This window comes from Alligator mississippiensis, chromosome 1 (genome assembly GCF_030867095.1).
Source record: "Alligator mississippiensis isolate rAllMis1 chromosome 1, rAllMis1, whole genome shotgun sequence".
Taxonomy (NCBI): domain Eukaryota; kingdom Metazoa; phylum Chordata; order Crocodylia; family Alligatoridae; genus Alligator; species Alligator mississippiensis.
This window is the reverse complement of record NC_081824.1, coordinates 148,216,161-148,232,930: the sequence shown is the minus strand read 5'-3', so window position 1 is coordinate 148,232,930 and position 16,770 is coordinate 148,216,161. Positions and strand designations below refer to the sequence as shown.

Genomic DNA, 16,770 nt, shown 5'->3' with positions numbered 1-16,770 from the left:
TGCACCTTAAAAATGACTAATATGCCTTAAATTGGCATGTGTAGATGCACCTGTAGACTGGTTTAAAAATGGTGGAACCTGGTCTAAGATTTGCTCCTCCCTCCTACCTAAGAGTGAACGTGCGCTCTGTTCACTACCAATCTAAACTACGCTGCTTACAGAAAACCATGTGACTTAGATCAATTCCACCTCAGGCTTTTTAAATGTCTGTACCTAGCCTTAGAGTAGAAGAGGAAAAAAAACTCACTGCCCTTAGTTCAGTGGCCTTGACCTGATCTGCAGCATGGCCTACACAGACTAGAGCTGCAGTTTCCTCAGATAGTCCTCTGCGCCACAGGCTGACACACAGCCTGGGGCAGGTGGAATCTTTGGAAAATTTAGCTGGTAAATTCTAAAGAATGTCTCTACTGAATGTGTCCAAACCGTTTTTTCAGAGTTATAACTTCACCATATCTGAGCATGTTTTTTACAGGGTCAGCACACACAACCTCTGAGACAAAAAGTCCGCTTTTCTGACAAATTTCAAGTCCATCCATCAAAGCACACAGTTAGAGTTTTTTTTAAGAAAAGGTCACTAGAATTTGTCTTTATGATAAAGAAGCATATCTTCCCTGCTTAAGTTTTCACCAAGTGTATGAAGAAAAACTTGGTCTGCACAATGCAGTTTGGTTTAATGAACAGGACACTGATTGGTGTCAAGCAACAATGGTACCATTCTTCATTCTGCCACTAGCCTAACACGTGACCTTGGGAAAATCACTGCCCTTTTCTGTGCCTCTCTTTTCCTTCACACCCTTTTTCTGTCTTGTCTGCTCAGACTGCTGGCTGCTGAGGAGAATGGCTGAGACAGAGACTTACAATGCATGTGTTCAATGCTTAGGAAAGTGGGGCACTGATCTCATTTGGGGCCTCCAGGCACTAACAACAATGATGCAATGAAATGAGGTGAGCATGAAATGGAAGGCGCTCTCTCCAACACTATCCTGAAAAATAACAGAACAGAAAGGAATTAATTCCAAGTCGCATTGATTGAAATTGACTGACCTGTCAAAGGGCCAATGAAACGAGAAGAACAGTTAGTACCATTTGTATTTTAAGTTCATGTTTTGTATTACATGAGCCATATTTTTTATGAAGCAGCATGCATCTTCTACATTTGTAGGCACAGAAGAAAGTCCACCCCAAAGCAGAATTTGAAACACTGTTAATTACTGTTCTTCAGAGCTCCCACAGCGTGCTGACTAACACCCTCCCTGTCACAAAGCTTTTACAGTCTAATAGTAGATGTGATGTGACAGGTGAAAGCTGCAAACAATAGCTGAAGAAACAGAACTACAGGCAGACAAAAGTCCCCAAAATAGGACTGTGTGGTTAGGTAGCTGTTACATAAACATCTTATGCCACAATCTATTCTACAATGTGTAAAGAAACCTCCCTCTACACAACCCATCAAAATCCCTTTGCAGATAAAGGCACCCCTCACCCACACCAAATCTTCTGTCTCTGTCCAATGCATGGCCTTCCCACACCACAGTCTCCCACACCATAGACCCTTCACCATCTAACCATGCTGTCTCCACTCCACTTGATACACCAGGCTAGTCCTCCTGGGAATATTCCATACCTGCTAATGATCCAGTTTCCTTCAACTTAACTTTGCATCCACTTTTCTTGAGAGGTTTCCAGGCCTGTGGTCAGGTTTCATCCTGGGTCTTCCCCATGGAAGTAGATGGCAGGAGGGAGGACCCTGCTATACTTGCTCAGTAAAAAGGCTCTGGAGCCTAGTAATCTAACCTAGCATTCTTGCAGGAAGGTCTTCCTCCTCCTTTTATAAGCAAGAGTGCCAGCTGTCTTGTAGCAGTCATCTCTGGTGCCCTTTTGGCCTGGAAAAGGTATGATGAAAGGATTCCAGGTTTGTGATATCTCATAATAAGGCTCAGCTTTTACATCTGGTGGCTTTGGACCAGGAGACACGAGAGGATTTCACGCATGGTGACATTTCTCAAATTCATCCAGCCAGCAAAGAAAATGCCTCCGCCCTCCTCATACTGTGAAGGGCTTGGTCCAGTGCCATGGAGGGGGGTGTGCAGGTATTCTTTCTCTCCTCCTAGGCAGAGCTTACACAACTTGAATGAAATGAAATGAAAGGTATCTTTCTGCTCCTCAACGTGGCTCCCGGGGTTACATACCTGAGGGAACACACCGAGCAGCTGGAATATCTGAGGTCAAACAAGTTTGCTTTTTTGTTTGCTCTCGAGGCGTTCTCTTCTATTGTTATTTCAGGAAGAAAGGGAGGTCTCCTTGCCATTCATACAGGTGCAAAAGGGGAGGGGCTCAGGCTATTTTTACTTCCCTGGGAGCACACACACTCCTGTCTTTCTTCTCTGCAGTGAGCACCTCATTCCTCTTTGCCTCCTGTTTTTGGCGGGTGCTGAAATTCTCCACTCTCTTCATCTTTCCCTGGTCTCTTCTTACCTTCCCCCCTGGGTCTCTGGGATCACTGAAGCCTTCTCTGCTGCAGGAGGGGCAGAGCTATGCCTTACACGTACCAGGACTCGAGACCCCAGGCTCCCCCACTGCCCCAGACTGCACGGGCCACACACTCCTCTGGCAAGACATATGAGGAGCTGAAGCGCGAGTGCCAGCAGAAGGGAATCCTGTTTGAGGACTGTGACTTCCCAGCCACTGACTCCTCTCTTTTCTTCAGTGAGAGGCCATCTATCCCCTTTGTGTGGAAAAGGCCTGGGGTGAGTATGGCACAGTCCAGAGGCTGTTACTGCTCTTATTGGGCACCATGTATTTATTTGCCTGTGACAAGACACCTGAACGCCTTTAATAGAGAATCAAATCTAACATAAAGATGTGATAACTGAGAGGGAGAGCACCAGAGCTTTCAGATGAAATATGTGGGGGGGAATCCTGGTTCTGCCCAAGTCAGCGGGAGTCTTGCTGTTGACTGCAGTGGAGCCAGGTATTTTCGTACACAGTCTCTGCCCCCAAAGAGTTTTCAGTATGAATCAGGATCTGGTCATCTGGAATGAGAAAAAGACTCTCAACAAGTATATATATATAGAGAGATTTGTGTATAGACCACTAAGTAGCATATAGGTGAATATTATCATTAATTTTACATACACACACACACACACACACCCTGCAAAATTCATGTGAATACTTCATGTGTTTTGTTCTGATCTTGTCTTTACTACATTGTAGTCAATAGTGTCACCCCTGATTTATACCTTAGTATGCAAGAAAGAAATCAGACCAGAATTTTTATATTTGTAAGGACAATATTGTCCATGTAAGCAAGGACTGAGGAAGCCTCTACCCAGAGCCATATCACATTGTTGGCTTCACTCTGTTGGCACTATTCCAAGGCTTAAACACTCACATTACTCCTGGCAGGACTGGTGCCTGGCAGGAATGGTAAAGGGGAAAGTGGGTAAGAGTAATAATGTGCTAGCTCACACTGGCTAGCCCTGGCAACAAGAGCAGAAAAGATGCTACAGTGCAGGTTTAGCATGTGGTAACAGCCATGAGACATGGCTTTAGGCAGTGATTTCTGCCATATTAAAATATGTGCTTATGTGAAGAAGAGTGCATCAAGCATAACAACTAACAGGAAAGAATAAGAAGGTATAAGTGAAAGGAGCTTACCCCCTATCTTCCTCTGACCCTTAAGTATGTTACTCCTCAGTGTAAGACAGCTAAGTTACCATAATGTAGCTTCCACTCACCACTGGATAAAAATGTACATGGGCAGTTCCTGAGGACCAGCTGACAGGCAATGAAACCCTACTCCCTTTTACTCTCCTGTGGTCTCACTGAAGGTACTAGAGTTACACCAGCTGAGGATTACAAAATCTTAGAATCATAAAAAGTAGAATTTGAAGGGACTTCAATCTAGGTCAGATACAGTAGTGAAATGCCAACTCATGAAAGTCCCCATCCCATGTAGGGAGAGGTACTCTCTCCCTTCATGCTAACCCTCTCCTGTCTGAGCATAGCAAACCTGGAAACATGATGAAGCCATTCCCTAGGTTGTATTTCTCCCCAACCTAGTGACTACACTCAAGCACTCAGAGGATATGTCAATTTAGTGCTGGTCTATAGAGGGGAATTCACCAGAAGAGCTATTCTAATCCACTTGTCTGTGTAGACGAGTCCATCTGATGATGTAGGCTGTCACCTATGAAAGCTTATGCATCTCTGAACCAGTTAGTCTCTAAGGCTATGTGCACATGAGTGGGAACATGTGTTTCCCTGGGGACAAGTAGCAGTGGCACAAGGTGTGCCACTGCTACTTGTCCCTGGAGAATGCCTGTGTCATGAGCGCTCTGGTGTGTGGCAGGTTGCCCCAGGTGGGGGAGAGGAAGCTGGAACCAGCAATTGTGCTGGAGCATAGCTCTGGCTGGTCAGGCACTGTTTTTGGGTGGCACTCACTGCCACCATGTGTGCCACCCCGCTTTTTTTCAGCTTGGTTTTTTTTTGACCCTGGGATTTTCAACCCCCCACCACGTGCTTCAACGTAGCAGTGCAGGGATTGCCTTCATGTGTGGTGTATGGCACTGCAGACAGGTCACCTATCTGTGGCACCACATACCGCACATCCAGGCTTGTCTGAACACAGCCTAAGATGCCGACCTGCCCTGCCTTACACAATTAGTAAAAGTGGGTGAAAATGAGATTCAATTCTATTCTCATTCTCCTGTGGTGAGAGACAGTCCTTCTCCTCCATAGCTAACAGTTTGAATAGACAAGACAGGCAAAAGGAGTGAGGGAAAGGAGAGGTATGGAAAAGGGAAGGAATTTCCTCAAGGTCAGTGGCAGAATCAAGAATGACACCACTGTCACTTGACACCCTGTCCAGTGCTGACACTATTGTTAGGTATTATCACATCAATATTCTTGTTTTGCAACACACACTGAGAAATCCAATATCTTAATGTTATTTTGTACCTTCTAGGATGTTTTTTAGCCTTTTTTCTTTTTGCTTCACCTATGGTAAATTTAAAATAGTTTCCCTTCTCTCAAGAGTTACATAACAAGTCAGTTTGCAGAACTTACTTTCATGGGGAAGGAGTAGTAATTATTGGATATTGTATAGAAATCATGTCAGCGAAGGCACTGCTCTGCCAAAGTGGATGGTTCTGTCATTCACTTGTGTTTGTATTCAATTAGTAAGAAGCATGAATCTGTGGCTTTAAAGTGCATAAAAAACAGGTTCAGCACAGATTCAGTACCTCAAGATACCTAAGTGAATGAACTGAAGGTTTTTTGCTTAAACCTAGATAGCAGTGATTCTCAATAGCAAATAGGCAGAGTTCTTTTTTCCCCAGCACCACCAGGCATGACGAAGAACAATGGTCATAAGCTGATGGAGAATAGGTTTAGGCTGGAGATTAGAAGGCAATATTTTACAGTTAGGGTGGCCAAAATCTGGAACCAACTTCCCAGGGAAGTGGTCCTCGCCCCTACCTTGGGCAAATTCAAGAGGAGGTTGGATGATCACCCGTCTGGGGTCTTGTGAACCCAGCATTCATTCCTGCCTGTGGCAGGGGGTCAGGCTAGATGATCTGTTCAGGTCCCTCCTGACCCTAGCTACTATGAAACTATGAAACCAGGGTGCTGTGGTACCCTGGGGTGCTTTTAGATTCTTTCAAGGGTGTCAAGGGGTGCCACAGTGTTAGCACTGCTATGTATATCAATATGATTCACAAGATAAACCCAGAAATTTCGAATAGGAATCTGTAGTGTTAAAAACATTCTGACCTGTCTTTCTGAGTATTTTGCAACAGAAGTGTTGCTCTACTATTTTTCTGTAGTCAAAAAAAAATGACAGCCAGGTTTGAGCAGTTCCTCGAATCTAATGAGGGGTGCCCTAAGTCTAAACAGGTCGAAAACTACGTACCTAAAGCCTCAGTTGGTTGTAATATGACCTAGATTTCTAGCTGCCTTTACTTAATACACTAAACATTTGCAGCTTTATTGAATGCATGCAGCTTGACTAGAGATCTACAGGGAATTTCTAGGGCCTGATTTTCTTTTTGTATATGTTGATGTAAATTAATACTAGCTACCCTGAAATCAGTGACAATACACTAGAGTTATGTTGATGTTAAGAGAGAAATTGGCTTATACATTCTCAACCTGTTCCACCCCAGGAGGCACTTGGTATTGTAAAAAACCTAAAAGGGATTCTTCAGGGATAGTCCCTACTTCATTGATTCCAAAATATACAGAATGCAAGGGTGGTCTTGAAATCTTTCCACAGACTGCAAGATGTAAGATAGGCTTTAAAAAGGCAAATCCTTCTTCTATTACAGAAGGCAGACAACTGAAGGCAAATACCCAAGTTCTGTAACCATGTAACCATGTAAACTAAACAGATTTTGAATACTGAACAGCCTAATTCACCTAGGGCCAGGACCTGCATAATATGAATGCCTTATGGGCTTAATGCAAATTATTTGAAGTCAACAAAAGACTCCTATTAATCTCATTGGGCTCTGGATCAGGCCCATAAATACTTGTAATTCCATACCAGGTATTCACTATTAAACCAACAGCCTGGATTGAGAGAATGCATTTTTCAAGCCCAGGCAGAAAGACAAAATGGCTCAATACCTAGTCCACTGGTATCTCTTCCATATTATAGCTGCTACTGGGTTGAGAGAACCATGAACCCACAGCAATTAATTTAAACTTTGCTTCTGCTCCTCAGGCACCTAATCCATCCCTTACTTCCAGCATATACAACCTCAGAATTGTACCACAGAATAAAAGTATGCTTTATGATGTGAACTCATAATTTCTCTCCTTTTATAGGTCATGAACTGCTCCTAGTTAGGTTTGTATATAGATTGTTGCACAGCAGTTGTTGAACAGGTAGTCAGATTTACAGTCAAGTTCAGCAATGTTGATGTGGAGAGGCATAAAGTTCACAATCCTCTGTCATCTAACATCACTACACCCTAGAAAGGAATTCCCCACTGACAAGGCATATGGCATCTTCCCTTCCATTTTTCAGGTCTCTGACAGTTGGATACATTTAACTCTCCCAGGACTCTGCAGCACTTTGCTGATGGAAATCTCTGGGAGCTGTCGCATCAGTGGGTTTTTGGCTGCCCTGGTAGTTATCCCCTTTTCAAACAATACCACTTTTGAGAAATTGTCCTGAGCCCTTCTGCAAATGCCCATGTCTGTTTTTGAATGAAGCTGGTACTCTGAACCACTGCAATATGTTGCTCGCTTACACCTTCCACCTACCTTAAAACTGGCTGTGATCAAGGCACTCTTAGATGCTCCCAGATGCTTCTGTGTATAAAATGGTGATGGATGTAATACTATGATATGGGTAGTACTGCTTCTAATCCAAATATGAGCATTTGCAAAGTCAAGCTCCCAAAGTTTGAATAGCACCATGCAGAATCAAGGTGGTGGAGGAGTCTTGCCATGTGCTCATGGTGTGTTGGATTGATAGTCCTGGAAACTGAAGTCTCCTGTTTTATAAAAGGCTAAAGTAGCAGCATAGTACTCTTTATCCTCCCTAACTTGGGAGGGCCAGTAATACATCCTTTGTTGTCAGTGCAGTCCTTGGGGCCTGATTCTTTGCTGAGTTTATACCAGCACCGCTGATAGTCAGGGACACTGCTTTGTTGTAAGTGAAAAGAGAAATGGGCTCTTGGGCCCTAATGAAACTGGCCACAATGGTGCTCATCAAGATGCACAGACCATGCTCTCAGAGATGGATTCAGACCACTAATCCGCTTTAGAGCTCACCAATCAATCAACTGTCAATAATGTCAGTTATTAATGTTCCAGCCCAGAATCAAACTAATGACCTCGCTGTGAAGCTAATAACCGGAGCTGTCAAGTCAGGTGGAACTGTATTATTTAAAAATAGAATATGGAGTATAATTTGTAAAACTTGCAAATGACCACAACTGTGCCGTCCCTTAGAGCTGGGAAGATGTCCTCCCCCAGGGTGTGCATGCAAAATATGATGGGAACTCTGCACAGCTGATCCTTAGGGAATGAAAGTTATTGAGCCAAGGTCACACACTTTTTGAGTATCTGAGCACTGGCTAAGTGATGTATTGGATTTGTTTTCCTGGTAACTGCCGTACACTGCACTTGCTGTAAAACATAGGTTCTCTATAAGCAGCACTCATGTTATCGAAATCCCTATAGTTTTGTACTACAATCTTATATTTTTAAAGGCAATGAATTGCTTCTGTTATCATTTACTTACAGCCCAGATGCAGCAAAGTGTATTTAACAAACAGGTGGTTCAGGTAACAATAAGGTCCACTTTGACTTACCTTTGCTTACTCTACCTCTGACACACCAAACTCCCTCTTTTAATGCTGCCTCCCACAAAGGGACTTAGCGTGAAGGAATGTGCCCAGATCACCACATCTTGATCACTTCCTTTGAAACCAGAAAACATGCTAAAAATAGGTCATCCTCTTTGCTACCTACAGAAGCTTCAGCTATACAGAATTAATGTGCAAATTTCAGGTTGGCATAATCACTTTATTGGTCAGTGGGCACTTCTTCTCTTCTGCCCTGAGTAAGGGTATGCTCTTTTGACCTGCTCATATTTATTTACTTCAACAGGAGTAGGACTGTGCCTTTCAATTACAGTGCTGCAGTTCACTGCTGAATGCACACTGAGAGGTGCTGGGAATACTCAGTTTTCAATAAAGCAAATGGGCATTCTGCTCAGGGCGGGCAAAGAATGGCTGGAAGGTGACTTTAAACCAACTTTGAACCTCACTGTATTTCCAGCTTGTCCTTCCTGCATACATCTCAGCAGCCTTGTGGTTGCTGTAACCTGTACTTAGCAGATAACAAGTCTTTTGAGGCTGCTTCTTGAACAATTACAGCTGCAACAAAGCGCTAGGACCACATCCTTTTCCCTAAAAAATCAGCACATTCTTTATCATGGGTGCTGTGAAGAGGGTCTGGCAAAGAGACATTTCTGTGGCCTTATTCTACCCAAGGAAAATCTTAATGTAAGGTTATTTTAGGGTCATTTTCACCCTCTTTATGCCACCAGAGAAACATAAAAGGGGAAAGAAAAGTACAGAGATTTGGCTCTAGGGTGTTAAAAGAGGGGCACGAAGCATCCTCGAGGGACAGGACAAACAGTTTTAACTTTGAGAGTTTGTCACCTTTTTCAACCACTTTGGATCTGAAACATTCAACAAAATGTGTGCAGTCGACCCCCAAGGCCAACGTGCCAGGGTTGAACCAAGGATAACCAGAGCTACAAGCAGTATGAGGATTGCTGGCTGATAAGTATAATGACCTGTATTCTGTTTAGGCACAAGGGGGACTTTATAGCACACCCACTGCTAAGTTATAAATGTAGCCCCAGTGTTATTCATTTCCCTGATCCACTATATGCTCTTCAATTGATCCAACTCCTAGTGGGATATTAGCAATTCAATTCATACACAGCAAGGACTAGCACCAAAGGAGTCAACTTCAGATCATGGTGATCACTCAGGGGGGAGCTCTGGGTGTGGCAAAAGTGTTCCTGTGGACAGGGAAATGAAGGGCTTGGCAGGTTATAAGCAGACAAGGTTTTGGGTAGATGTGATATATTTTATTTATTAGACTAAATAGTTGGAACAATTGGCAAGTTATAAGGTTTTTTATGAGCTAGTTACCAGCTTTGTCAAATACCCAGTCTATTAAAATAGGAGGACTATTATCAAGCTAATTTAATAGGCATGAGAAAACAAAAAAAACTCTATTGACATTTATTTTACCAGCTCAGTGGAGGTTGCTCATTCTTTATCCTGTCTGGAGTCAGTTTTTACATAAAATCATAGGAAATTAGGGTAGGAAGGGAACTAAGGAGGTAATCTAGTCCAACCCCCTGCTCAAAGCTGGACTATCCCCAAATAGATCACCCAACCAAAGTCTTGTCTACCTGGGTCTTAAAAACCTCTAAGGATGGAGATCCTACAGCCTCTCTGGGTAGCCTGTTCCAGTGCTTTACTCTTTGCGAAAAAGGTTTTCCTAATATCTAACCTAAACTTCCCTTGCTGCAACTTGATACCATTGCTCCTTGTTTTGTCATCTGCCAGTCCTGAGAACATGTTGCTATTGCTTTAAATTATTTTAGAGCCTTCATTTAAGGGTTATGGTTTTTTTATGTAGTACTGTTAATGTATGGATTATTTTTGTTTGAAAAAGGTCCTTTCTCAGGTCCTGGTTGCTTGTCACAAAAAAATGTACACAGGGCCATCCCTGGGGAGGGGGCCAATTGAGGCAACCACCCTGGGCCCCACGGACAATGGTGTACAGGCCCCACTGTGGCCCTGCCAGTGCCAGCAGCTTCTATGGGTGGTCGCTGCTCCCCTTCCACTGCTACCGCTGGCTTCTGCGAGCAGTTGCTATCCTCCCATGTGTGTCCCCCCCACCCCCCTGCCGCTGACACTGCTGCCTGCTTCTGGGGATGCCCCTCTAGGGATGCCTCTGAATGTACATAATGACGTGCAAATTCAACAATTTGGTCACTTTTCTTACCTCAACATATTAAAATAACTTCTCCACCCAGATAATATACATTCCACCTTCTTACACATGTTAAGCCTAACACATGCAGAAAAGCTGGCAGAACAATCTCTTTGCAGCATATTCTGACACTCAAAACCTTCAGGCTGTTTAGCTTGCTTTTCAATATTGCCAGGTCCCATTGTCCAACTTGGACTTCAACCCACTTTGTTTAGCTAGAAAAGGAATTAGAAGCTCTCTGAGAGTACAATATTCTTATTGTCTTTAAATAAAATAAATACACCAAAAGCCACCCATTTTCTATCCACACAACTGAAGGGATTGAGATATTGAAACTGAATCTTCTATTATTTTACCCCTGTTTAATTTCTGCCTTTGGCAAATACACTGGTGAGAGGTTTCTTTCCCTGAGTCTTAATTGGATTAGTTTGGACCAAATTATACAACCAGCTCTGCAATGGGATTTAAGGGCTGACTGATTAAATGCATGTGCATCCCTTCAATGTAGCAGAGGAGGAGCAGGCAGCCTTTCCCAGTTTATTCAATTCATTTCAATTCAATTCACTTCAATTCAGTTAGACTTTTCTGGCATAGCAAGTTACCCAAATGCAAGAGAAAACAGACCCCTTACTTATTTATTTGTCAGCAATAATGACAGCCTATCTAGGTTTATGTGTTGTGATTTCTATAGGGTTGCATATCTTGACTGATGCCTTGACTGAAGCCTTAGCTATATCAAGATGGTACCAACAAGGCATCCTCCTGATTACATGAAGCACCTCCTGTGTAATCATGCAAGACAGGAGGACTTTCTGAATTAAAACGAAAGCAAGGATGGATCATGAAGTCTATGAGGGAATAATTTCTTGGTTTTATTTCTTTATCTGAAGCCCATGGGAGTCAATGAAGGCATGTCATTATGGCACAAGGCAGCACTGCACAGAGATATTCTAAGATGGTTCTTGGACTGGAAGCAGAATAGCTGCATTAGTGTATATTCCTCCTATGCCCAGGCTAATACGCTCTGCTTCTCTCTTCTTTGCAGAGCTAATTAGGCTAGGCACTGTGCCATGCTAATGCAAGTGTCCCACTTCTTGTTTCTGGCCTTGTGTTGAATGGACTTACTCATTATAATCTTTCCTTTAGTTTCAATGAGCTTTGAAATAGGCCTTCTCTCTGTTACATTTGATTTTAACAGCTTCTACATAGCCTTTGAGAAAGCCAGTTACAGACAGTTCCTGTTGTGGCAATTGCTTCTGGTGGTCCTGACCAAACACTGGCTGGTTCTACTTGCATTTGTCTTCATTTCTGGTAGGAGCAAGGACCAGGATACAGGGCTACCTATCTTCTAGTGCAAAGCTGAAACTGCAGAGCTATGTTTTAGATGTGCCAAAGACTTGGTAAGTGAAGAAGGGTGGTCCAGTGATTAGATAACTAGCCTGGGGGTCTGGAAATACAGATTCAAATCCAGGTTCCACCAGAAACTCACTGCTTGATCTTGGGCAAGTCCTTTTGTGCCTCAATTTCCCCACCTGAAAAATGGAGGTACTTGCACTTCCCTGCAGCAGGATAAATACCTCCAGGATTATGGTGCACTCTGATATTCTGAGTGGTCATATAAATACCTAACATTTCTACGCAGAAGGTTACAAGAGCAATGAGCCAGTAGATGTCCATCATAATTCCATTCAGCAAGAGACAAGTTCCATAGACAAATATCAGCAAAGAACATCTGTGATATGTCAATTGAATATAAAACAGTCTGAGAAATACTTGTCCAAACTGTCTTCATTCTACAATGACCATGTATTCTCAGTGCTTCTCAACCTTTGAGCCCACAAGGGTGTGGAGTAGCATACCTGCTGCAACTCCCAGTTAAAACTAACATTGCTCAGTAAAACAAACAAAGGTTGGGATCAGCCTTTTGTTTTTTTCCAGAGGAGATGTGTTCATGGCTGCTGGCCACTGTCTGTGATAGGCATGCTCCGCAGGTAAGCAAAGAATTTTATCCATCAAGACTGCCAGCCAAATACCTTTGATAAATACCAAGTAATTGGAAAAATTAAGACAAATGATCCTATCGCTGCTGATACACTCTACTGGTTCAATATAGTACTTCATAGTAGCTGTACTCTCCTGTGGTTGTCGGGTTCCCAAGGTATACGGTGATGTACTTCACATACTGTGTGACAGGTCCAGTACCTAAATGTTGCAATGTTTTTGTAGGCATCTGTTAAATTATTCCACTCATTCTTTTACTCTCCCAGGACATTGTTAATGACCCACAGTTTATAAGTGGAGGAGCTACAAGAACTGACATTTGTCAAGGGGATCTTGGTGAGTGTTTATCTTTCACCCCTATGCTAAGATCTGTGATGCCAAAACATCCTAGTCTGTGGTGGGGAGGACTAGGACTTGTGCAATAACATATCTGAGGGCTGTCACTCAAGCAGCAGCCTCAATTATTGCCTTTGGAAGTAGGGAGGAGGCTCAAGAATAGCTACCAGCAGCACAGCAGGCAGCACTGCACTGGGTGCCACTGCTGCCTAGAGTGCAAAGCTGCCCTTTTACAGCTCTGTGGTTTGCCCCTTCTTTCCTGAGTTAGTGGAACCAGTGAAACTAGAAGTAATACACATGCTCTCGTTCTAACTTCAGACCCATTTCTGGTTGCCTGGATAAAGGTATCACATTCTTGCCTTCAAATTAAAAGGAACTTGAATAGGCTAAGATAAGGTTTTCAAATTAGGGTGTACAACTCCGAGTAAGGTTGCATTTAATAGCAGGAGCCCCTCATTGTCTCCTAACTACATTGCAATTAACAGGGGGTGGGGTTTAGCACACTTTTGCACCTCAACATCAGCTGTCCCTCTCTCTCCAATTACCCCAGTGTAAGCGAAAACTAAAACAGGTCAATTTAACCCTGTTTCATTCATGGGTTAACCATCCTAGTTTAATTCTCATTGGCCGTGTTTACACAAGACAATGACTGTGCAGTTGTTACAGCACAGTCATTTAGTACTTACATACATGAGTACTAAATGACTACATCGCTGAATGGCTTTTAGGCGATGCTGACTGCGCAGTAGCTCATTACCACTGCTCAATAGCATCACGTCACACTTCATGCCACGCGGTGCTACTGCACGCTAGTAACAAGCTACTGCACAGTCAGCAGCTCGTAGCTGTGGCCACTGTTGGGTAAGAGCAGGCAGAAAAACATGGAGGAACTGGGGTGGGTTAAGTCCTGCAATAAACATGGGGCAGGGCACATGAACAGTGTATGTATAGGCTCAAGGGAAATCATCCATATTAAGCAAGGTCATCACATGATTAAGTTTTGGAACTTCTGGGTAGGGCAAAGTGAGAACACCCTGTTGCTGCTCCTTTGGAAATGTATGGGATCCGTAGGTTCCTCAGGTCAGATCTGCTCTGTGTCCTGTAAGCACATAGTATTCTGCAGGAATTTGGATTCTTGGCTACATTTATTGTCTCTCTTGACAATATGGGGCATGTCAGTGGGTTACCCAGACATACGTGGTATTTGCATCCTGTAACAGGGAGATCTGGCCCTTTAAGAGGAAGCAGCTAGCCCTGTTGTGGAAGCCCCGCTGTGAGCAGTTAGCTGGTGAGGGAATATCCCACCAGCAGTTAAAAACCCAGAGGAGCGAGAGCAGAGAGTAGTGAGCTAGGGAATGCATCACTTTGCAGGCAAGAGGCAAAATAGACCCACGATAAGCTCACTACCAGAAAGGGCCATGCTAAAGAGCTAAACTAAGGGACCCTCTTACCACCTGGAGAAGAGATTGAAAGGTTTGTTTGTTGGTTTGCTTGTTGGTCCAAGGACTGTTTGTATTTAGAGGATTGGCTAAGGAGTTCCCAAGGGGAGCAAAGCCAGCCTGCAAGGCAACTGGCACAGAAACCCGCTTACAGTTCCCAACATGTGTTTTGATGTATTGATTAGCACGCTAATACGACATGCTACACTGCCACAACACAGCTACACTGTCTTGGAGGACCACATGCTTACAGACTGTAGTAGAAGAGGACAAAGTCTCTGGAAAGCGGTTACTATGGTAGAAAGAGGGTGTCTTAAAGAAGACAAAGGTTATTTGCACAGGCACATGGTATTTATAGGACTAACTTCCATAATGCTGTTATCTTCTAAATCGCCTTGTTCCACACAGTGGGTGCCTGGAATTGAATGGAACTATAGTTCAAAAGGACCTCAACTATAATCCTACAGAAGTGAAAGGTGGTATGTCCTTGTACAGCACTATAGGATGGACCTAAAAACCCTAAGAAAGATAATTTTCTATTGTATTCTGTAGGGCTTTAGAGTAATTTCTGTGCAGCCTTGTTACATTTCCATGGAAAGCTATTTGTATAATTCTATTCAGATTGTGTAAGACTTTCCATCAGAGGAATTCTGGAGGTCATGTGCATGTGGCATCCCATCAGTCTCTGACAAAATAGCTTACAGGAATTATAGAGTGTAGTGGCTGTCTTGTAAGGGACACTCACTTACTTAAGTAAGAGGCACTCACTGCTCTGTTCACTCAGTGCAAACAACATAGAAGCTGTGTCAGGCTTTTTGACTGGGAAAAATGTGGTTGATTCATTCTTGAGAACTGCCATTTCCCTTTCCTGAATCACTACCATAAAGCCAAGGTCTTGATTTTTTTCTGAGGAAAAGGAATTCACAGGACGTTCTCAAATTTTGGTCCTGCTAAAGTGAAGGGAAATTTTGCGCTGGATTTTCTGAGGTTGAGAGTTTGCTCAGCTTCTATAAAACTTCTTAGAGAACAGCAAATGGAGTGGTTCTGCATTGCATCTTGCCTGGCTAGTACCAGACAACCCATCCTCTCCTTGAGTTTTTAAGTTAAGTAGGTTATTGATGTACCCCTAATTGATAGACAACCAGCCAGTATACTGCTAAACATAGCTGTGACTCTTATCAAGTGTCTCATGTGAAACCAACATAGAATCAGCAAATGAAGCTTCAGTACCTTTCTTTTTGTGAACTTTTAGAATAATGGGCCAAAGCCCATTAAAATCATTGTAAATCCAAATAACTTGAGTAGAACTAGTCATGCTTTACACTGATGTAATAAAAAAAGCAAAACTTAGCCCATTGAGAGACACAGCTGACAGTTGTGTTCCTAATTGGTTCTGGAGAAGTTTACATGCCATGGGAAATACGAAAATCACAAGCTAATGAAATCAACTTGAATCAACGCATGTTAATTCTTAATGCATACTTTGTGAAATACGGATCACATAATGTAAAAAAGGCAATACTCTGATCTCAATTACAATTTTATACATCTAGAAAAACTCCATTGACTTCAAGCATAACAGTTTAACAGAGAACAGACTCATGGAGGCTATGACAAGACTGCTACAGAATGTCTGCCCTATATATTTTGTGCATTTTCCCAACATGTTATGGATGATCTATGCTTTGCTCTTTTCATTTTCCAGGTGACTGCTGGCTATTAGCAGCCATAGCTTCACTTACTCTGAATGACAAAACCTTAGCCAGAGTTGTACCTCAGGATCAAAATTTTGGAACTGGTTATGCTGGAATATTTCATTTTCAGGTAAGATAAACACACAACACAAAATTCAAACCTGTCAAGGGCCTGGGAAGCTAAATGTCCCAGTCTGTTTTGGAGTCGGGTTTTCAATTTACAGTTGAGGAGAGTGACTGAGATGTTCTAAACAGTCCTTCCTAAATGTACTGTGCTCTCTGGATAAGAAAACCAGGAAAAATGTTAGTCATGCAGTCACACCTGGTTCCCTATTTTAAAGTGAAACACAGTGGTAGAAATCAAGGCATTATCCTAGGAAGATTTGAATATTCACAGTCAGATTCAACTCTCAATTACACACATTCAGCTCCACTAGCAGGAAATCAGAAGGGATGCGTAGGTGTAACCAAGAGAATCGTTTGACTCAACAGGCTATGTCTGTATGTTTAAAATGGCTTGAGCCACATGATGCTCTATATCTAATTCACATCAAGAAATACAGACACAACTCTCTCAGGGTATCTGATTAGTTCAGATTCCAATTCCTTCTGAATTGTCCAATACAGTGTAATAGAATTAAAGTGGTAATTTGTATAAAATAGTTAAACAAGCATACAGACTTAAATAAATACTCAGTGCTCAAATACCACAGTTCTAAGCATGGTGTTAGAGCACAAATAGAATACAATAAATCTCTACTACA

At 42.7% G+C, this 16,770-nt stretch overlaps 1 protein-coding gene across 1 annotated transcript in view; it reads left to right on the top strand.

Moving 5' to 3' along the window:
* Nucleotides 1–2,534: 2,534 nt before the first annotated feature.
* The window catches only part of CAPN9 (calpain 9), a 50,624-nt gene continuing 36,388 nt past the window's right edge, over nt 2,535–16,770 (top strand). Inside the window, exons 1-3 of the mRNA XM_006267915.4 lie at nt 2,535–2,747; nt 12,804–12,873; nt 16,018–16,136. Of these exons, the coding sequence (XP_006267977.3) occupies nt 2,535–2,747; nt 12,804–12,873; nt 16,018–16,136 (402 nt within the window). The remainder of the gene's footprint in view (nt 2,748–12,803; nt 12,874–16,017; nt 16,137–16,770) is intronic.